The sequence below is a fragment of the Marmota flaviventris genome, chromosome 6, assembly GCF_047511675.1.
Source record: "Marmota flaviventris isolate mMarFla1 chromosome 6, mMarFla1.hap1, whole genome shotgun sequence".
In the NCBI taxonomy this organism is placed as follows: Eukaryota; Metazoa; Chordata; class Mammalia; order Rodentia; family Sciuridae; genus Marmota; species Marmota flaviventris.
In genome coordinates this window covers 110,458,070-110,480,835 of record NC_092503.1, presented here as the reverse complement: position 1 = coordinate 110,480,835, position 22,766 = coordinate 110,458,070, and the positions used below count along the sequence as shown (strand labels likewise).

Below are 22,766 nucleotides of genomic sequence, written 5' to 3'. Positions count from 1 at the left end.
AGGCGAGCACTCTACCACTGAGCCACAACCCCAGCGTCCCCCACCCCGCAAGTGATTTTTTAAAATAAGTTCATCTTTATTTACCTCATCTAACAAAAACTTGAGAAATACTCTGTATGAAGTGCTTTAATAAAGTACACATAAAAGTTAAAAATGTTTTCTTAGACTAGAATAAAATTAGGACAATAAAAACTCAAAGTTTGTGGTACATTAGACTATGATAATTTTAAATTCTAGATCTAAGAATTTGCATAACAGTGGAATATTTTATTTAGTCAGATGATGCAAGTAGAATTCAGTTGGATTTCCCAGGGCAAAGAATTCTGTACCAGGAGGCTTTTCAGGGGTGTCTGTATCTTTTTTACTAGACATTTTCTAGTTTTTTTTTTTTTTTAAGTTGTAGTTGGTAAATATATTTATTTATTTTTATGTGGCTCTAAGGATCGAATCCAGTACCTCTCACATGCAAGGCAAGTGCTCTGCCACTGAGCCACAGCCCCAGCGTAGTACTTTTGATAATAGCTATAGTCGCAATACCTTTCATTTGTAACATAGTTTGTATGTTTGTTTTTTACTTTTTTTAACCTTTATTTATTTTTATGTGGTGCTGAGAATCGAACCCAGGGCCTTGCACATGCTAGGTGTGTGCTCTACCGCTGAGCCACAACCCCAGCCCTGTAATAGTTTTGAACTACTATTTTGTAATATAATTTTTATTCAGAAGAGCTCTTTTCATTAAAACCTTTGAATGTTGAACATTAATCAAAAGGAAACTAGGCACAAATCTGTGGCAAGTTAACTTGTTGGGGGAACTGTAAGGAAATCTGTTATTACTTGAAGAAACAGTACAGATTTCTGTAGAAAAAGCTCTTGGAGTTACAATGATGAGTGAATGTTCCAGAGGTTGTATGTTTTAAGATATGAGAAATCACAACTACTTGGGAGGCTGAGGCAGGAGAATCAAATTCAAGGCCAGCCTGGGTATCTTAGCCAGACCCTGTCTCAAAAAATTTTAAAAGGGGGTGTGGCTGTGGGTATAAATTAAGGTAGAGGATCTGGTAAGTGCATGAAAGGCCCCAGGTTCAATCCATAATACCAACAAGGAAAATATAAAAAAGAAATCTGAATCAAATAGTGTGAGTTGCAGTGGATATACGAGATTTTTAAGTAGGCCTGGATGGCTTCATAATGGGAAACAATAAAAAGGAGCCAATATTTGTATTTTAACCCTATATTAGAAATGGGTGGTTGGTTGGAAGAATCTCTGAGGTGGAAGATATAGATTTTTACGTTTTCTTTTTTGTGTGTGGGGGGAGAGGGTGTACTTGGGTGTGAATCCAGGTCTTCACAAGTTATGTCTCCAGCCCTTTAAAAATTTTTATTTGAGACATGGTCTGCCCAGGCTTGCCTTGAACTTTTCATCTTCCTACCTCAGCCTTCCACATACCTGGGATTACAGTACGTGCTACTATACCTGATAAGTTTGCTTTTAGGGCTGGGAATATAGCTCAGTTGGTAGTGTGCTTGACTTGCACGCACAAGGCCCTGGGTTCAATTCCCAGCACTGCCAAAAAAAAAAAAAAAAAGTTTGCTTTTAGTTTAGTTTGAAGTTCTGTATAATAAAAATTTCAAGAAGTTATTCTGTAGGGAGGCAGAGATAAGGGATTAGAATTTATGCGTGTTACGAGTTTACCAAAAGGAAATGTGTGTACAAAGAAGAGAATGTAGTTCAGTATTCTTGATTATGGGAAATATCTTACAATCCAATTTACAACTATTCATAATTCACAGGCATGAAAGAACTAGAGACATACTAAATATGGACTTACTGGTTTAAGAAGGCAGTAATAAGGTAGGAACAGGGCAAGAAAATATATTTAAAGTACTTGGAGGGGCTAGAAGTATAGCCCAGTGATAAGAGTGCAAGCTTAGCATGTACAAAAACCCTGTGTTTGATCCCCAGTACCACATTTAAAGGAAAAAAAAGTATCTTAGAGGGGCTGTGATTGTAGCTTAGTGGTGGAGCACTTGCCTAGCATGTGCAAGACACTGGGTTGGTCCTCAGCACCACATAAAAATAAATAAATGAAATAAAGGTATTGTGTCCATCTACAACTAAAAAATTAAAATATATTAAAAAAAGTATCTTGCAGCAGTAAATGTTCACATATAGAGAGATGAGGAAGATGAGCATGTTGAAAGATAGCCATTAATGATTGTCGCATTCTTCGCAACTAAAACATTCAGGGTCACTCCAGGTGAACTGGGCTGTACGAAATAATCAGACAAGAGACAGAGATACCTTTTTCTCTGGGGTCCTGTGACAGCTTCTCGGACCTTAAGGCCCACTGAAAGAGAGAGGGCCAGCACCTGCTGAACTCTTTTATTGAGGAGAAGCCATTCAAATGAGGCCAGGGGTCAGGTTTCAGGAGGTCGAGTCTAGCTTCGTGATGTCTGCTGTCAGCAGGTTGACTGACATCTAGGAAGGCTACACCCAAAGGCAGAGCAAGAGAAGGGGACACACTAAGGGCGTTTCCATGGAACATTCTATCTCAAACAGGGCAAAGGGGTAGTATCACAAAGGAACAGGTGAGCATAGCTCAATCTATGGGGTGACACGCCTACGTCTGAAGACGCATCCTCAACCTCCGGGACCTGGGCAATGTCACTATGTAGTATATGTAGTGACAGTCAAAGCCTCTCGGCTCAGGGAAGGAGAATGCGAATCATTCAGAATGGCTGCCTCCTACAAATGACTACTCCTTTCACTTTGCTGACATGTCGTAAGAAAACCTTACATATATATAAATTATCTGAAATCCAAGCATTTCTGCATGAAATACTGTAATTGAAAATAGTCACATATTGCTTCAGGACGTGGATATGTTCAGAGAAATGCATGGTTGAGTGATATCATTGTTGTTTAAACATCATAGGATGTACTTATACAAACCTAGATTGTAGCCATGCTTAATAGTGCACACCTATGATCCCAGCAACTTAGGAGGCTGAAGCAGGAAGATACAAGTTTGAGGCTAGTCTCAACAACTTAGACCCTGTCTGAAAAAAATTAAGAGGGCTCAGCACAGTGGCACATACCTGTAATCCCAGCAACTCTGGAGGCTGAGGTAGGGAGATGGTAAGTTTGAGACCTGCCTCAGCAACTTAGCAAGGCTCTGTCTCAAAATAAAAAATAGAAAGGGCTGGGGATATAGCTCAGTGACAAAGCATGCTTCTGGGTTCAATTCCAAGTTCCTAACAACAACAAAACCTAGATTGTATATAGGATATATGGTATGTGTATAGTCTATTGACTGAATGTTATAATTGCCCATGACTGAAAATAGCATTTTTTATAATTTTTTAATTGTCTAAATGTAGGCTGGGAACTGTGGCATATTCCTGTAATCCCAGCTATGCAAGAGGCTAAGGCAAGAGGATTGCAAGTTAGAGGCTAGCCTTGACAATGTGGCAACATTCTCAAAGAAATAAAAAGGGGAGGGGTGGGGACTCAGTTTGTAGAGTGCTTGCCTTGCATGCAAAAGCCCTGGGTTCAATAGTATCATACACACATAAAAACAAAATATCTAAAAGTGACTTCATTTTTTTCCCCCCAGAGGAAATACGAAAACAAGGCTTACTTCAGTGGCTGGATTCTCTTCAGATTGATGACACCACATCTCCAGACCTACAGCTCACTGTGGGGGCAGTGATTGTGGAGGAAATGAGAGCAGCCATAGAAATGCAAACTGGTTTTCAGTGCTCAGCTGGAATTTCACACAATAAGGTGAAAGTGAATCATAGATTTCAAAGAAAAACTATTTATTTATTTGGTACTGGGGATTAAACCCAGAAGTCCTTTACCACTGAGTGAGTTATATCCCTAACCCTTCTTATTTTTTGTTTTTTAGGACAGGGTCTCACTAAATTACTTAGGGCCTTGCTTATGTTGTTGAGGCTGGCCTCAAACTTGAGATCCTCCTGCCTCAGCTGCCTGAGCTCGATATCTTCAGTTGAATACAGCCAGGATAGATATGAGTGGGATATTTAAATTCTTACCCATATACTTTGGAATGAGTTTTTATGTAAAATTCTTTTTGAGACCCAAATCAAAGTATATTAAGTATATTTTAATGGTAATTTACATTGCATTTATGTTTAATTAAAGCAGGGTAAAAAATTATAGAAAAATGCTTACTTATATAATTATTTCTAAAGTGGTTTCTTAATGACTGAGCTATCTTTGGAAGGGAGGAGGCTAGTCTTGAACTTTTATGTATTAACCTATTTTATTTTTCACTTGTCAAACATTTTTCTATTATCTCATTTTCTTGGGGGAGTTGCTTGGGAATGTTATGCTTTTGCCTATCCCTCCTTTTATAATAGGAATGATAAGATAAATCCAATAGTAAAATTTTATTAATTTGGACCACTATTTTAATTTAGGGAACACAGGCAATTCTCAATAATCCAGGGGCCGAATAACTAATTTTCTGATGAACTATGAGTAAAGTATAGTGAGAGCATAGACTTTCATACCCTTCTGACCAAGACTCAATAGTTGAGCAGTGGTTGATATCCCTGGTTGCTGCTCTCTCCCCAACCTCTAATGGGAGGATAGTTGTTAAACTGCCCAGAATTATTTTTTGTTTTTCTGGTTAGATGGAGGTATGTGTGGGGGGCAGTATTTTCAATGTAATTTAAACCAGACTAAATGTTGCCTAATAGAAGTTCCTAAATAATTTCTGTAATGCAGTTAAAGAATGATTTTATATAAATTATAATTTGCATAAGGATACCACTGAACTGTGTTACTATTTGAAGAGTTCTCAAGGATTTAAATGTAAATTTTTTCATTTTTAAGTGTTTTTGCTCTTAGAGGATAAATTTGAGCCCAATCTCTATCACAGATACTAAATTATGTAATCTGTATTAAATTTAGGAACCAAAACCATTAGGTAGGGTAAAACATTTTATTTTAGTATTTTCATATGGATACACTGAGAAATATATCTATCTTACTTGAGCTTCTTCTGTAGCTTCCCTGGGTTTTAAACCTCTTAAAGCACCACTTTTCAAATGTGGTGGTGCTTGCCTATAATCCCAGTGACTCATGAGCCTGAGACAGGAGGATCACAAGTTTGAGGCCAGCCTTAGCAAATTACAAAACCTTGTCTCAAAAAATAAAAAGGGCTGGGGATGTACCTCAGTGGTAAAACACCCCTGGGTTCTATCTCCATTAAAACCCTTCCCACACCCCTCCCCCCAAAGTGGGAAGATCTCAAAGAATAGATGGAGGCGGAAAAATGACGGGGAAAACTGAGAATGGAAGAGATATAGGAAGAATAATGAAGTTAATAATGGTTCATGTTTTTCACTGAGGATGTTGTAGAACATGAAGTTTTAGAGATTTCTTGAGTTTCTTGTTTTATTTTGTTCTTAATGTGGAATCATTAGTTTACAGCCCCTGTACTGCCTCTATGTGTGTATCTTAATTTCCACCAACTCTGCACAGGTGAGTTGACAGTCCTGATTTCCATGTTTCCAGGTCCTGGCAAAACTGGCCTGTGGACTAAACAAGCCCAACCGCCAGACGGTGGTCTCACATGGATCCGTCCCACAGCTCTTCAACCAAATGCCTATTCGCAAAATGTAAGTATTTAGGGAACACCTTAAATTTCACACATACTCAAGTGAAGATGCTCTCTGGTTGTAATTTTTTAGTCCTATAAAGTATCTGAGCAGGGAAAATAGGTACCAGGCTATTAGAAGGAAGACAACACAAACAATTAAAATGTTGAAGCATAGTGAGACTTCTTTTTTTTTTAAGAGAGAGAGAGAGAATTTTTTAATATTTATTTTTTAGTTTTCGGTGGACATAACATCTTTATTTTATTTTTATGTGGTGCTGAGGATCGAACCCAGCGCCCCGCACATGGCAGGCGAGCGTGCTACCGCTTGAGCCACATCCCCAGCCAAGACTTTTTCTTTTATTTTTGTTTTTACTGGGGATTAAATCCAGGGTGCCGTATCACTGAGCTACATTACCAGTCCCTTTTCTTTTTCTTTTTTTTTTTTTTTTGTGGTGCTGGGGATTGAACCCAGGGTCTTGTGCATGCTAGGCAAGCACTCTACCAACTGAGCTATATCCCCAGCCCTACCAGTCCCTTTTCTAATTTTTATTTTTAGACACCTGAGGCTGGCCTTGAACTTATAATTCTCTTTTGCCTCAGCCTCCCAAGTAGCTAGAATTATAGGTGTGTGCCACCATGCCTGGCTCTGAAACTTTTTTCTTAATGAATTTTCAATTCTGGATGATCTGTGATAGTCCTATTTTTAAAAAAGATGAACTGAGTTTTAGCTATATTTTTAACTTCCTTCTAGATTTTTTTTTATTCAAGTCTATTTCTATGTTCCAAAAAAAAAATTTTACTTGTTTTCTCTCCTCTAATATCAAATAAAGGTGTTCAGAGCTATTGAATTGCCCCCCAACTAGTTATGAAAGAAGACAATTCAAAAGAATAACCAAGTTGTGTGTACCAATTATGTGTTATTGACAAGGGCTTATAATATTGTTGAAGAGCACACACAAAAAAGAAAGTAATCAGAAAGATTTAAGAATAGGGCATGCAATTTTGCTTTCAGGTTGGCAAATATGGAGAGTCAGCCAAGAATAGTAAATAAAACAGCACTGATTTGGAGAATATTTGAGCACAAGGAGGGGAGAAAGTGGAAGATATTTTCAGTGAACTAAGATGTGAACTAGTTAATATTGATGAACACAGGTAATGGAAACAGACTCAAAAATTAGGTTAAGACAGATTATAGAGTACTTCAAAGGCCAGGATGAAGAATTTTGACTGTATTCTTAAGTATAAAATGGTTTTATATGGGCATGGTGGTGCACATCAAATAAAAGGAACTAGGGATTGGGTTTGTAATTTTAAGCCTCAAGTAGGGCAGTAGATTTTCTTTTTTTTTTAGGACAGTAGATCTTGGACAGCTGAAATTTTTATATATAATTGGCTTATTGCCTAATCAATAACTACTCTTTTGCTTATGCTCTTATTAATCTTCCCCCTAGATCTGAACCTGGAAGAGTATCTGAATTCTCAGAGTCATCTAGTCTGATGCTAGAAAACTAAGAGAGTATAGGACTAGGGCTAGAGATATGGCTCAGTGATTAAACCCCTAAGTTTAATCCCCAATACCCCCAAAAAAATGTTTTAAAAAGAGTATATAGGATTAATATGTGCTCTCATTTTCTCTGAGTTATTTGTTTTTGTTTTTGTTTGAGACAAGTTCTCACTAAGTTTCTGAGGCTGGCTGCAAACTTGTGATCCTCCTGCCTCAGCCTCCTGAGTCACTGTGATTAAAGGCATGAGCCATGGTGCCTAGCTTCTCTGAACTTTTTGAAGAGCTATTTACAGTATCAGAGTTCTTATGTTTGCTGTTAACTAGATATTTATGATCTGATCTGTAAATTCTTTTTTTCCCTCGTTGTCAGCCGAAGTCTTGGAGGAAAGCTAGGAGCCTCTGTCATTGAAATTCTAGGGGTAAAATACATGGGTGAACTGACCCAGTTCACTGAATCCCAGCTCCAGAGTCATTTTGGAGAGAAGAATGGGTAAGTGATTCATAATATTTTTTAATCTTTATGGAAATGCTAAGTTCAAATATAGAACCACTTAGTAAAATCTATATCTATCTTTAGTTCAACATTTATTCCTTGAGGCAGTTTCACTAGTTGGTTATTTTTGCTTTAAAATACTATATGAGGCCAGGTGTGGTGATGCACACCTGTAATCCCAGGGGATTGGGAGGCTGAGGCAGGAAGATTACAAGTTCCAGGCCAGCCTCAACAATTTAGTGAGCCCTAAGCAATTTAGCGAGACCCTGTCTCAAAATTTTAAAAAAGTAAAAAGGACTGGGGATGTGGCTCTATGGTTAAGCATTCCTGGGTTAAATCCCCAGTACTCCCCCACCCCCCAAAAAAATTAGGTGAGGCTCTCCTTCTCAATATATTGCAGTGGGCTTAATTTGAGAGAGCTGGAGTTCTCTCAGAGAGGTCAAGTACACTTAAATTTTGGACATTTTTCCTTTTTTTATGAAAAGGATAAAAAGGTAATATAGGTGTTTAGATTTAATAAGAATAATAATTTATTATCATCTTAAATGTTTTTATTGGTTTTATTAGGTCTTGGCTCTATGCCATGTGCCGAGGAATTGATCATGATCCAGTTAAGCCCAGGCAACTACCCAAAACCATTGGCTGTAGCAAGAATTTCCCAGGAAAAACAGCTCTGGCTACTCGGGAACAGGTAAGCAGGCATTCTTGATAGAAAATTGCCTCTTTTAAGAGGTAGTGGGTAGATTTTATTTGCTATGTAATCTTTAGCCAGTTAAATGGGAACTTTATAAAGTCTGAAGGAAAAAGGAAGCTTGTGTTCTATTTTGATATTAGTTTAACTTGGGATTTATTACTTGTTTCCATTTCTTCCATCTAAAAAAAAAATAAAATGGAACTGACCAAATTAAATAGAGTTTCTCATTTTTTGGTAGATGGAAACTTGGAAAACCTAGGATATTGTGCCTCAAGTAGGTCTTTTTTTCAATGCTTGGACATACATGAAATTCATTAAGATACCATGCCAGCAGGAAAAGAAAATGAAAATCTTGAACTTAGAGAGAATACTGAGAAGATTTCTATAATCTGCTTATGGGGGAGGCATTGGTGTACAATTCCATTTGGGTTAAAACTGAACAAATCCTGGCTGGGATTGTGGCTCAGCTGTAGAGTGCTTGCCTAGCATGTGCAAGGCCCTGGGTTCGATTCTCAGCACTACAAAAACATAAATAAGTAAGGGTATTGTCTACAACTAAAAAAAATAAATAAATTAAAAAAAAAAAAAAAACCTGAACAAATCCACTGTCTAGTTCTATAATGGACCTGGAATATTCAATTTTTGCAGTGCTGAAGATTGAATCCAGGGCCTTGTGCATGCTAGGCAAGTGCTTTACCCCAACTTCCTTGAGTATTTAAATGAAGGATTAAAGTTTTAATACTTTTCTAGGTACAATGGTGGCTTTTGCAGTTAGCCCAAGAACTTGAAGAAAGACTGACCAAAGACCGAAATGATGTAAGATTTTCTTTCTTTATTCCTGGAGTAGGCTTTGGGATTTAAATCAGCTTCTCCTTACCTTTTGGAATAGGAACAAAGTTAGAAAAAAATATCAGCCTAGAAAATTTTAAGAAATCTTTTACCTTCTCTTAACATAGGCCCATAAAACTCAACTTGATCTTGAAAAGCCTAGTTCTGTGAACATAAGACCTAACTCTACCCTGGTCTCTCTCATTATCATTTGCCTCGATTTTTTAAGATTTTCTTAATCAAACTTCTGAAACCCTGAATATAGAATGGACTTTCTTCAGAGTGCATAGTCATTGAGCAGGACTCTGAGAGATTGAACCATAAGTTATTGGACTTGGGAGTAGTGCAGTTTAAACCCAGAATATAAGTCACACATTAGCCATCAAACAATTTCTTTCTTTCTTTGTTTGTATATATGTGTGTATGTATGTATTGTATTGTATTGAGGAATGAACCCAGGGATACTTAACCACTGAGCCATATCCCCAGCCATTTTTATTTTGAGACAGGGCCATGCTCAGTTGCTTAGGGCCTTGCTAAATTGCTGAGGCTGCCTTTGAACTTTCCTCAGATTTCTGAGTTGCTGGGATTATAGGCATGTGTCACCATGCCCGGCTCTTTGCTCCTTTTAAACAGCTCTATTGATATACTTTATGTGCTGTAAAATCCAGCCACTTCAAGTGTGTAGTTCAGTGGTTTTAGTATATTCCAGAGTTGTACAGCTATTCCACAATTGATTATAGAATTGTCATTACCCAGAAAGAATTCCTGTATTTATTAATAGTCATTTTTCATTTTTCCCCTACCTAATGTCAGCCCTAGGTAACCACTAGTCTGCATTTTGTTTTTATGGATTTAATATTCTGGAAACTTCATATAAATGGAATCATACAATACATATGATTCTTTTGTGACTGGCTTGAAATCTTTTGTTTTTAATTGGTTCTTTTTAGTTATACATGACAATAGAATCTATTTTGATATATTTATACAAGCATGGACTATACCTTATTCTAATTAGGATCCCAGTCTTGTGGATGTACATGATGGTGAGATTCATTGTGGTATATTCATATACGTACATAGGAAAGTTATGTAAGATTCATTCCACTATCTTTTCTATTCCTATCTCCCTCCCTTTTCTTCATTCTCCTTTGTTTAATCCACTGAATTTCTATTTTCCTGCTTCCCTGGGTTAGTACCCACATATCAAAGAGGACATTCGACCTTTATTTTTTTGGGAGATTGGTTTATTTCATTTAGCAGGTAGTCTCCAGATCCAACCAATTACCAGCAAAGTGTCATAGTCATTCTTCTTTATCGCTGAGTAATATTCCTTTGTATATATATACCACAATATCTTTATCCATTTATCTGTTGATGGGCATCTAGGTTGGTTTCATAGCTTAGTTGTTATGAATTATGCTGCTATAAACATTGATGTGGCTGCATCATTGTAGTATGCTAATTTTAACTCCTTTGGGTATATACTGAGGAGTGGGATAAGTGGGTCAAATGGAGGTTCCATTCCTAGTTTTTTTTTTTTAGTTGTGGATGGACACAATACCTGTATTTTGTTTATTTTTTTACATAGTGCAGGGGATCGAACCCAGTGCCTCACACATGCTAGGCAAGCGCTCTACCACTAAGCTACAACCCCATCCCCTATTCCGAGTTTTTTGAGGAATTTCCATACTGCTTTCCAAAGTGATTGCATTAATTTGCAGTCCCACCAACAATGTATGAGTGTACTCATTTCCCCTCATCCTTGCCAACATTTATTGTTACTTGTATTCTTGATAATTGCCATTCTAGTTGGAGTGAGATGAAATCTCAATGTAGTTTTAATTTGCATTTCTCTACTTGCTAGAGATATTGAACAGTTTTTCATATATTTGTTGATGGCTTCTTTTTGAGAAGTGTCTGTTTAATTCCTTTGACCATTTATTGATTGCGTTATTTATTGTTTTTGGTATTAAGCTTTTTGAGTTCTTTTTTTAAATATTTTTTAAATTCTCTTTTGTAGTTGTAGTTGTAGATGGACAGAATGCCTTTATTTTATTTGTTTATTTACATGTGGTGCTGAGGATTGAACCCAGCGCCTCATGCATGCTAGGAAAGCACTCTACCACTGAGCTATAGCCCCAGCCCTTGATTCTTTATATATCCTGGAAATTAATGTCCTATCTGAGGTATTGGTGGCAAAGATTTTTCTCTCATTCTCCAGGCTCTCTCTTCACTCTTGATTGTTTCCTTTGCTGTGAAGAATTTTTGATTTGATACTATCCCATTTATTGGATTTTTTATTTTATTCCTTGTGCTTTAGGAGTCTTAGAAGTCATGTTGGAATGTTGGGCCTACATTTTCTTCTAGTAGGTACAGGGTTTCTAATCTAATACCTAGGCCTTAGATCTATTTTGAGTTTTGTGCAAGGTGAGAGATGGGTTAAATTTCATTTTCTACATATGGATTTCCTGCACCATTTGTCGAAAAGGCTCTTTTCTCCAATGTATGTTTTTGGTGACTTTGACTAGTATGAGAAAATTGTATTTATGTGGGTTTATCTCTGTGTTCTTCTATTCTGTACCATTGGTCTTCATGACTGTTTTGGTGCCAATAACATGCTGTTTTTGTAACTAACTGTGTAGTATAAGATCTGGTATTGTGATGCCTCTTGCTTCACTATTCTAAGGATTGCTTTGGCTATTCTTGGCCTCTTATTTTTCCAAATGGATTTCATGACAACTTTTTGTATTTCTTTTTTTTTTAAAATATTTTTTCAGTTGTAGATGGACACAATACCTTTATTTTGTTTGTTTATTTTTATGTGGTGCCAGGGATCAAACCCAGTGCCTCATGCATGCTAGGCAAGCCCTTTACCACTGAGCCACAACCCCGGCCCTACTTTTTATATTTCTATGAAGAACATCACCGGAATTTTAATGGAATTGCATTAAATCTGTATATCGCTTTTGGTAGTATGGCTGTTTTGACCATATTAATTTGCCTACCCATGAACCTGGGAGATCTTCCCATCTTCTTCAGGTTTCTTTTAGTGTTCTATAGAATTTTTTTTTTTTTGTTTTGTTTTTTGTTTTTTAGTTGTAGGTGGACACAATGCCTTTATTTTTATTTATTTAATTTTATGTGGTGCTGAGGATCGAACTCAGTGCCTTACCTGTGCTAGGCAAGCACTCTACCACTGAGCCACAACCCTAGCCCCTGTTCTATAGTTTTCATTGTAGGTCTTTCACCTCTTTTGTTAGATTGATTCCCAAGTGGTATTTTTTTTTTTTTTTGAGGCTATTATAAATGGGATAGTTTTCCTAATTTCTTTTTAAGCTGATTCATCATTGGCGTATAGGAACATGCAATTGATTTATGGGTGTTAATTTTGTTTCCTGCCAGGCATGGTAGTGCACACCTGTAATTCCAGCAGCTTGGGAAGCTGAGATAGGAGGATTGTGAGTTCAAAGCCAGTCTTAGCAAAAAGCAAGATACTAAGCAATTCAGTGAGACCCTGTCTCTAAATAAAATACAAAAAGGGCTGGGGATATCGCTCAGTGGTCAAGTCTCCCCGAGTTCAATCCCTGGTAACTCACCCAACACCAAAAAAATTTTTTTATCCTGCAACTTAGCGGAATTCATTTATGAGTTCTGTAAGTTTTCTGGTGGAGTTTTTTGAGTATTCTAAATATAGGATTATGTCATCAGCAAACAGATAGTTTGAGCTCTTCTTTTCCTATTTGTATCCCTTTAATTTCTTTTGGACTGGCTTGTAATTATTTTTTTTTTTTGGGGGGGGGGGGGCATACCACATCCCCAGCCCTATTTTGTAATTGATTTAGAGGCAGGGTCTCATTGAGTTGCTTAGTGCCTTGCTGTTGCTAAAGCTGGCTTTGAACTCAAGATCCTCCTGCCTCCAACTCCTGAACTGTTGGCATTACAGCATGCGCCATTGTGCCTGGTCTGGACTGGCTTGAAATCTTTTTATTATTATTATTTTTTTGTAGTTGTAGATAGACAGCATGCCTTTATTGTATTTTTTTTTTTAATGTGGTGCTAAGGATCGAACCCAGTTCCTCATGCATGCTAGGCAAGAACTGTTCCACTGAGCTACAGACTCAGCCCTTTAAATCTTTAACATAATGTTTTCAAAGTTACATATAACAACTGAGATCAAATTCCTCTTTACATTACCTACCAGAATAACATTCATGACCAATTACAGCTACAAAAGAGCAAACAAGTAGTTTTCGACTATTCTTGACCATTACATTACCTACCTACATTCTTACATCTTTGGTAGGTAAAGAGGAATTTGATCCCAGCTGTTATTGGGCCTATGCAACTTTTCCCACTAGGTGTCACTCAGTACTCATCTCTCTATAATCCTCTGGGGCTTTTCTTCCCGATTTCTATCCATTGTGGAGGAGTGGGGGTGGGAAGGTTCCTGAAAATAACTCAAGACATAGAAGATCCTGAACCTCCACTGTTTAAAATATTCCAGTGGCTTCCTTTGCCATCTAAGCTCTGTTAAGGATTTATTTATTTATTTATTTTGCCCAAGGAGTCAAACACAGGGCCTTTCACATGCTAAGCAAGCACTCTACCACTACTTCCCCAGCCCTTTTGATTTTTTATTTTGAGACAGAGTCTCACTAAATTGCCTAGGCTGACCTTGAACTTGCAATCCTATTGCCTCAGCCTCCCAAGTAAATTGGGATTACAAGCATGTACCACCATGCCTGGCTAGAATCTTTTTTTTTTTTAATCTATAAATATGATGATCTAGTCTCTTGTCTCTCACCTTTCTTCTCATTTATTCTGCTGTAGTGTCTACTTCACTGGCTTCCTTCCCTTTTATCTAATACACCAGGTAAGATCTCACTGTAACACCTTTGCATTTCCTGTTCCTTTGCCTCAGAGAATCTTTCTTTGCTCATATTGGTTTGTGTGCGTGTGTGTACCAAGGATTGAACCCAGTCCTTTTTAAGACAGGGTCTTGCTAAGTTGCTATGGCTGTGTGTGTGTGTGTGTACACATCAGGGATTGAACACATTCCTTTTAAATTTTTGAGAAGCTGGCTTTTTTATTATTATTATTTTAATGGTACTGGGGAATTCATGCATTCTAGGCAAGCTCTCTACCACTGAGCCTACATCCCCAGCCTTTTTTATTTTTTTGACTAGGGTCTTACAAAGCTGCTGAAGCTGGCCTCCAACTTGGAATCCTCCTGCTTTGGCTAACACCTATAATCCCAAGTAGCTGGGATTTGAATTCCATCATGCTCAGCTCTCTAGTAATTTTTATTACTTGCCTTCTTTTTTTTTAATATTCTTAAGCTTAAGTGGATACAATTTCTTTATTTTACATTTATATGGTGCTGAGGATCAAATCCGGTGCCTTATGCATGCTAGGCGAGCACTCTACCACTGAGCCACAACCCCAACCCTGCTTCTTGTTTCTTATACGCAGCCCCTATTACAATGTAAAATCCATGAGGTTCTGGACTTTATTTGTTCTCTCTTGCATCTCCTGGTATTGCCTAGATATAATAATAGGCACTCAATTATAGTTTTATCTTTTTCTCATCAACAAGGGTTTATTTGTAATTGCCAATTTATATTCTCTCAAGATATACAAATCTCATAAATGTATTTTCACCCTGCCACAGGAACATTTCTTCTCACTAGCATATTTTTTTGTACCAGGGATTGAATCCATGGGTGCCTGACCACTGAGTCACATCCCCAGCCCTTTTTATTTTTTGAAACAGGGTCTTACTAAGTTGCTTAGGGCTTCACTAAATAGTTGAGGCTGGCCGTGATTTATCGATCTTTCTGCCTCAGCCTCCCAAACCACTGGGATTACAGGCATGCCCCATGTCCAGCTCATCTTTTGATTTTTGCTGGGATCCTTTTCACTTTCTTATATTTCCATGTCTTGACCTTTATTTTGGTTTGATGAACATCAACAGTATTCAGATGTTTAGACTTAACTGAAAAGTAGTAAATGGCCTTGCTCTTTAGAGATTTTACCATTCTGTGTCGAGGTACCAGTGGAAGTTTCAGCTGCTTTCAGCATAAAAGCAACAGGGCAGAAAAAAGACAAAGGACTTGATTGGAAACTAGAACCATTACTCATTCGTGACATCCTGACTTTCAGACAATTACTTTCCTAAACTCTTTTTCAGAAATAGAATGTAATACTGTAGTATTTTGTTATAATCTTGCTTATGCACCTGAAAAAAAATCAACAGAGTTCCATTTTCATTTTTTCTGTCCTATTCCCATTACTTGTCAAAATATCCTAGATATTTTAATATCCCATCACCCAAATTATGTCTTGTCTGATTACTTCTTACATCCAGAAATAGCACAAACTTTTTTTGTGTGTGGAATCATATAATTGGATTTAAAAAAAATTTTTTAGTTGTAAATGGACACAATACCTTTATTTGTTTTTATGTGGTGCTGAGACAACCCAACCATGTGATTGGATTTTTATTCAGAAAACGTGATTCTAATGTATAAATTCTATACTATTAATACAATATATGAAAACAGGGATTGTCTTTGCATCTCTCATAGTACCAAACGTGCAAAATAGGAACTCTAATATACAAAATGGAATAAAAGAGCCTCATTTTTTGCTTAGTGACAGTTTATTCTTGACTTAATTGAAACTTTGTTTCTAAACCAGTCTTTTACCCTGGTTCTTTTAATTCTTCCCATGTAGTTCATTCAGTATACAGAATCCAGGCGCTCTTGATAACTTTATTTCTAGTCCCAAATCTTTTCTACCCACAGAATGACAGGGTGGCCACACAGTTGATTGTAAGCATTCGTGTACAAGGAGACAAACGTCTCAGCAGCCTGCGCCGTTGCTGTGCCCTTACCCACTATGATGCTCACAAGATGAGCCACGATGCTTTTGCTGTCATCAGAAACTGTAATACTTCCGGAATCCAAACTGAGTGGTGAGTTGTGTTTTTTTTTTTTTTTTTTCCTAAGTCTCTTCTGAGAAAGAGACTTATCCACTTATTCTGTCTTGGCTCTAAAATTAGTGGGCATCCAAACTCTTTCATCTGAGGTAGTCTCCTTATGACTCAGATTGGCAACACATATTAGAATATACTTGAGAACTTCTCTCTCAAGTGCTTGGTTGTCCCATCTTTTTTTGGGGGGCGGGGGGTACTGGGGATTGAACTCAGGGGCACTTGACCACTGAACCACCTCCTCAGCCCTATTTTGTATTTTATTTAGAGACAGGGTCTCACTGAGTTGCACAGCACCTTGCTTTTGCTGAGGCTGGCTTTGAACTCGTGATCCTTCTGCCTCAGCTTCTTGAGTCACTGGGATTACAGGCACGTGGCACTGCACCCGGCTGCTTAATTGTTCCATTTTTTTTTAATATTTATTTTTTAGTTTTAGGTGGACACAATATCTTTATTTTATTTTTATGTGGTGCTAAGGATCGAACCCAGTGCCTCACGCATGCCAGGAGCATGCTACCACTTGAGCCACATCCCCAGCCCTGACTGTTCCATCTTAAAAGCAGCTTTTGTATTTAAGAAAGTGACTTTGGTTTATTGATTATCAGTTTAGCTGCAAGCTCCACTGGTGTTATATCAAAGGTCATATTCATAATAAACTTCCTTTGGTCATAGATGATAATTTTCAGGATTGGAATCCTTATTAAATATAGCCTATTAAATACAGTTAAATTTACTTACAGATGTACACTAAGATTATAAAAAAATAACGTTTATCATTAAGTTATCTAAATATATTGGCACTGCTATTGTATGTACAGATCTATAATTTGTTGGAGGGGTCTCTAAAATTGGGGTTTTTTAGAGGAAGAATTGAACAGTTACACAGAACCAAATGATAATTGTTGTACTACTTTCATATGAAACCTTATTTGAAAGTTGACAAACCATAACATACTCCTCACCAATAATGTGAAAATTATTGAACAGGGAGGCATCAACATTATCTGAGATGGTCCCAAAGTATGAAATCTGAAGATAGTGAGATTTCATCATAATAACTTTAAAATAACATTTATTCTTTGCTTCATTGAGGAGCGAATCTGTACATACAACTGTGCCTCATGTTCTGAAATACAGCTCATGAAAATTTTATTAAGGTAATTAGATATAATGAAGAACTTTATAACAGGAATTTCCTGAAATGTTTGAGACTGGGATTGGTAACCAAAAGCAGTTGTAGAATTTCATTCTGGAAAGTCTGTCTGGGTTAAGAAATGCACTATTTAGGGGCTGGGGTTGTGGCTCAGTGGTAGAGTGCTTGCCTAGCATGTGTGAGGCCCTGGGTTCAATTCTTAGCACTGCATATAAATAACTAAAAATATATATATATTAATTTAAAAATAGAAGAATGGGCATGCTTTTAATCCCAGTGACTTGGGAGGCTGAGGCAGGAGGATTACAAGTTGAGTTGTAATTGCCTCAGCAATTTAGTAAGAACCTGTCTCAAAATTTAATTTTTAGGGGCTGGGATGGTGGCTCAGCAGTAGAGCGCTCGCCTAGCATGTGCGAGGTCCTGGGTTCGATCCTCAGCACCACATTAAAAAAAAAAAAGATATTGTGTCCAACTACAACTAAAAAATAAATATTTTTTTAAAAAAATCTAATTTGGGGCTGGGGTTGTGCCTCAGTGGTAGTGCGCTTACCTGGCATGCATGAGGCACTGGGTTCAATTCTCGGCACCACATACAAATAAATAAAATAAAGGTCCATCAACAACTTTTTAAAAAAAAAAGTTTTTAAAAAGGACCGCGGATGCTGGATATAGTGGCACGTAGCTAGGGAGCCTGAGGCAGGGGGATCACTAATTCAAAGCTGGCTTCAAAGATTTAACAAGGCCTTAAGCAACTTGGTGAGATCCTGTCTCAAAATAAAACATAAAGGGCTGAGGATATTGCTCAATGGTTAAGCACCCCTGGGTTCAATCCTTGGTATCCACCTCCCCCAAAAAAGACTGGGGATGTAGTTTAGTGGTAAAGTATTGTGGTTCAATCCCCAATACCCCAAAATGAATGAATGAATAAATAAAAACATGAGAATGTCTACAAAGCTTACTTTTCAAGTGTTTCTAGTCTGAATATTCTAAAGCATTTCATTTCTGTTATTCTGAATAAAATTACTTGCCCCAACCCCGAATTATAGCAATTTTTGCAGCTGTCTTATAAAAATAATAATACCTAACTGGTTCCTAAGGTGGTCCCAGACAAGCAATATCAGCATCAGCTAGGAAACTGGTTGAAATTAGCAGAAATTCTCTGTTCATCCCAGGTACTATGTTAATACAATATATAATAAAGTTTGAGAAACACTCAACATTAAGGAATAACTTCCTCTTGTGGCAGAACTAGAATACCAGTCCCTTATGAATTGAATCTATATAAGCTCTGAAAATAGTGACCTGTCGTTAATCTCCTTATTCTTTTCCTTTGTATACAGGTCCCCTCCACTCACAATGCTTTTCCTCTGTGCTACCAAATTCTCTGCCTCTACATCTTCATCTTGCACAGACATCACCATGTTCTTGAGCGGCAACTCAAGCTCTCTGCCAAAGATGCCAGTTACCAGCTCAGAAGCTAAGACCCAGGGAAGTGGTCCAGCAATGACAGCCACTAAGAAAGCAACCACCTCTCTGGAGTCATTCTTCCAAAAAGCTGCAGAAAAGCAGAAAGTCAAAGAAGCTTCATTTTCATCTTTTAGTGCTACTACTCAGGCCCCCATGAGCAATTCACCATCCAAGCCCTCATTTTTTCAAACGCGTCATACTACAGGAACCGAGTCCTTCTTCAAGCAGAAAAGTTTGCTTCTAGAGCAGAAACAGCATATTAATTCTTCAGTTTCTTCCCCTCCACAAAACCCACAGTCCAACTTTAAAGGGTTAACAAACCATTTCCCAGCAGAATATTCAGATGTTGTCCCTGTTTGTAAAGGAGCATTGAAGCTAGACTCCTCCAAAGAAGTTTCTACAGAGATTGATTTAGCCCAGAACAGCTCAAATATCCTTACATTTTTAGCTTCCAAGTCTGTGGAGATGGCCCCAAAGGTAGCTACCACCCCTAGTCTTCTAGCTGCTGAGGACCAAGTGCCCTGTGAGAAGTGTGGCTCCCTGATATTAGTATGGGAGATGCCAGAACATATGGACTATCATTTTGCAGTGGAGTTGCAGAAATCATTTTTGCAGCCCCATTCCTCAAACCCCCAAGTTGTTTCTGCTATGACTCAAGGCAAAAGAAATTCCAAGAGCCCTTTGTCCTCCAGTAATAAACGCCCCAGGCCTGAGGGCATGCAGACATTGGAATCATTTTTTAAGCCATTAACACATTAGTGCTGCCCTCAGGCTTGCTGAAGGAATTTAATATTTTATCCACTGCCTGAAAGGTGCAAGTAAGGAAATCCATAACAATGAAATTTTTAATTTAAAAAATAATTATGTTAAGTACTGGGTTAAGGTCCTATCTCTTCTCATGGGATTTTAATCCCATTGCTGATAGAACTGTAAACATCCTAACTTGGGAGGCTGAGGTACCAATTTGAGGTGAGCCTCAGCAATTTAGCAAGACCCTGTCTCTTTAAAAAAATAAAAAGTGTGGGGGGGCGGGAGGCGGGGGATGTTGTAGATCAAAGGTAAATAGCCCCTGGTTAAGTTCTCAGTCTCCCCTATCCCCACCAAATTGTAAAAAATTCATCCTTTTTGTTTTTAAGGTGTCACACAGCAAAAAGTGTGTGGGCTTGGAACCTATGAGACCTGATCCCAAACTTCCCTCTGCCTCAATTTCTGAGTATGGCTTTAAGCAAGTTATTTCAGTTCCTCAACTGAAAAACTGAGATAATTACCTTAGAGATTATTGAAGATTTATTTAAAAGATGTTTTAAAGTACCTAATTTAAAAGTGGCACAGAAGGCAGTGTTCCACCTGTAATGGCAGCTACTGGGGAGGCTAAGGCAGGATGATCATAAGCTCAAGACCAGCCTCAGCAATTTAGCAAGACACTGTTGCAAAAAATAAAAGGGGTAGGGGATATAATCCCCTGAGTTCTATTCCTGGTACCACAAAAACACAAACACACACACTGGCGTAAAAATGGTTAAAAAAACAAAACTGGCCTTAATCCCAGTGATTCAGGAGGCTAGAGCAGAGCAGGAGGATCACAAATTCAAAGTCAGCCTTAGCAACTTAGTGAGACCCTTTCTCAAAAAATGCTATAATCCCAGGAGCTCAAGGCTGAGACAGGACTGGAAGTTCAAAGTGAGTCTAAGCAACTTAGCCAGTACCAGAAGTTAAAAAAAAAAAAAAGGGGGGGGGGGAGGATTGGGGCTGAGGATGTGACTTAGTGGTTAAGTGTCCCTGGGCTCAATCCCTAAACCAATCCAAAATCTTCCTACCTCTGCAACAGTTCAGACAATGCCTGAGGGCTTGAAACCCTGAAAGTGGTAACTAGTTTAGGGAGGGCTCTTCATATAAAAGCTGCTAGATTACTACCTAATTTCATACAAGTAAAGCTATTAGCCTATTTTAGCTACTGGCCCTTATACATCTACATTTTATTCTAACGTAGAATGAGATTGCTCCTGTGCTAGTTCAGAAAGCCTGTTTGGATAAGTCACAATCAAGACAAGATCATCTCTAGAACCTTGCTATTCCCCAAGAACAGCATCACCAAGAAACAATCAAGACCTATATGTTAAGACCTCCCAATGTGTGTCATTTTAGAAATGCTAATCTAGAAAATACTAGAGAATATTTCCTTAACACTGAGTGCAAATTTAAGAGGTAAATGCTTGCTTGGGATTTTAGGGTTACTAGTATGTTGATCTCTTCTTATTGAAGTATAAGTGTTTAGGGCTATTATTATAGCTTTTGAACTTGTCCATGCTTATATTATTGGGGATGGGATACTATGGGTCCATCCAGGGCCTTCAACATAACAGACAAGCACTCTTTCTCTGAGCCACATCCCAGTTCTTTGAGTTTCTCTGATAACAGAAACCTTGAATTATACATGGAACCAACTGAAAATGATGTGGTAGGTTACATGGGCATGGGGACTGAACCTAGGGGGTGCACCTACCACTGAGCTACATCCACAGCCCCTTTTTTTTAGACAAGGTCTAAGTTGGCCCAGGGTTGGTCTCAGCCTGCCTCAGCCTCTCAACCTGCCTTAGCCTCTGGAGTCACTGGTGCCATAGCTTACCAAATACTAAATATTTGTATATACAAATCAACTTATACTTTTTATTTTTTTTTTAATTAGGAGACTTGTATTTAATTTGTTTGAAAACCACAGGATCTAGCAAGAAACTTTTTTCCTTTTCTAAGGGAGCTCACAGTAATTCACTGGGTACATTGCTTTTTCTCTACTAGATTTGTAGTTTCTTAAAGGCAGGAATTCTTCACAGTGCCTTGCACATAACAAGTGCTTAATATTCCTTGGTTGAATATATGTTGTGAGAAACTTTAGATCTGACTACCAGAACTGACAATAAAAAGTTACAAACTCCTTCAGGATCTGCCTTATACACTTTATCCCCCTAAATGTTCCATTAACATAGCAGAGTGGCTCACTAGTTCCTGGAGATGGATACTAAGTACTGAGACATGATTTTCCAACATTTCCCTTCTTAATCTAGAAAAGATAAGTAAAAACAAGGTGAAGCCTCTTTTTTGCTGTTCAATAGATCAAACTGAATAAACTTTTGTACAGAAATGTAATGTGGTAGAAACTTAGGTTTCATTGAACTTCTACAGGCCCAAGCTAGTATGTAGGGTAGGGGAGGGTGGCTAGTAGATGACCAATAGTAATACTTGCAGCACAACTTGTGTTTTCTTGGAAATCCTAGCCCTAACCCAGTTTGTGTTGTGAAGGGGAGAGCAGACAGGCATGCAAAGGTCAGTGCTAGGGGGAGAGCTATATTAAGTTTTGCTGCATATATCCTTTCCTTCCTCACTATCAGCAACTGTGCAAAAAGAAGTAAACACTCTTAGCTCCTGGTATAGAAGGAAGTTCTTTAACCACAGCCTCTTAGTAACAAGTTAAAAGTATTTTGAGCAGCAGCTGACCCTGAGAGGTAGCTATTTAATACTCTAGAAGCGGAATGCCACATAGGACCTTGGGCCACAGGTATCATTATATTTCTTTGCCAGGGTTAGTGCCCAAATGTAGTCCCTGTTTTCTGCAGTTTATTTTAGCCTTAGGCCCTGTTTCTTTACCCACAACATGAAAATATAGAAATAGGAAGAGGGAGTGAGGTTTGGCAGTGAGGTTTGGCCAGGTGGCTCCCACAGCTCCAAGAATCTAGTTTAGGTTCTACAAACCTGAAAAGTGTGCCTAATTACTTAACTTGCCAGGCACGGTGGTGCATGCCTATAATCCCAGCAACTCGAGAACTGAGGCAGGAGGATCATAATTTAGGCCAGCCTCAGCAATTCAGACCCTGTTTCAAAATAAGAAGGGCTAGGGGGCTGGGGATATAGCTCAGTTGGCAGAGTGCTTGCTTCGCATGCACAAGGCCCTGGGTTCAATTCCCAGCAACACACACACACACACACACAAAGAAGGGTT

General features: G+C 38.1%; 1 protein-coding gene across 2 annotated transcripts in view; it reads left to right on the top strand.

The window, feature by feature from the left end:
- Positions 1–21,704, top strand: part of Polh (DNA polymerase eta) — a 33,601-nt gene extending 11,897 nt beyond the window's left edge. For both annotated transcript variants that reach the window (XM_071613359.1, XM_027950494.2), the window contains 7 exons: positions 3,618–3,787; positions 5,549–5,652; positions 7,508–7,627; positions 8,198–8,321; positions 9,075–9,140; positions 15,965–16,134; positions 18,646–21,704. In XM_071613359.1, coding sequence (XP_071469460.1) covers positions 3,618–3,787; positions 5,549–5,652; positions 7,508–7,627; positions 8,198–8,321; positions 9,075–9,140; positions 15,965–16,134; positions 18,646–19,531 — 1,640 coding nt within the window. In that variant the 3' untranslated portion in view covers positions 19,532–21,704. The remainder of the gene's footprint in view (positions 1–3,617; positions 3,788–5,548; positions 5,653–7,507; positions 7,628–8,197; positions 8,322–9,074; positions 9,141–15,964; positions 16,135–18,645) is intronic.
- The last annotated feature ends 1,062 nt before the right edge of the window (positions 21,705–22,766 follow it).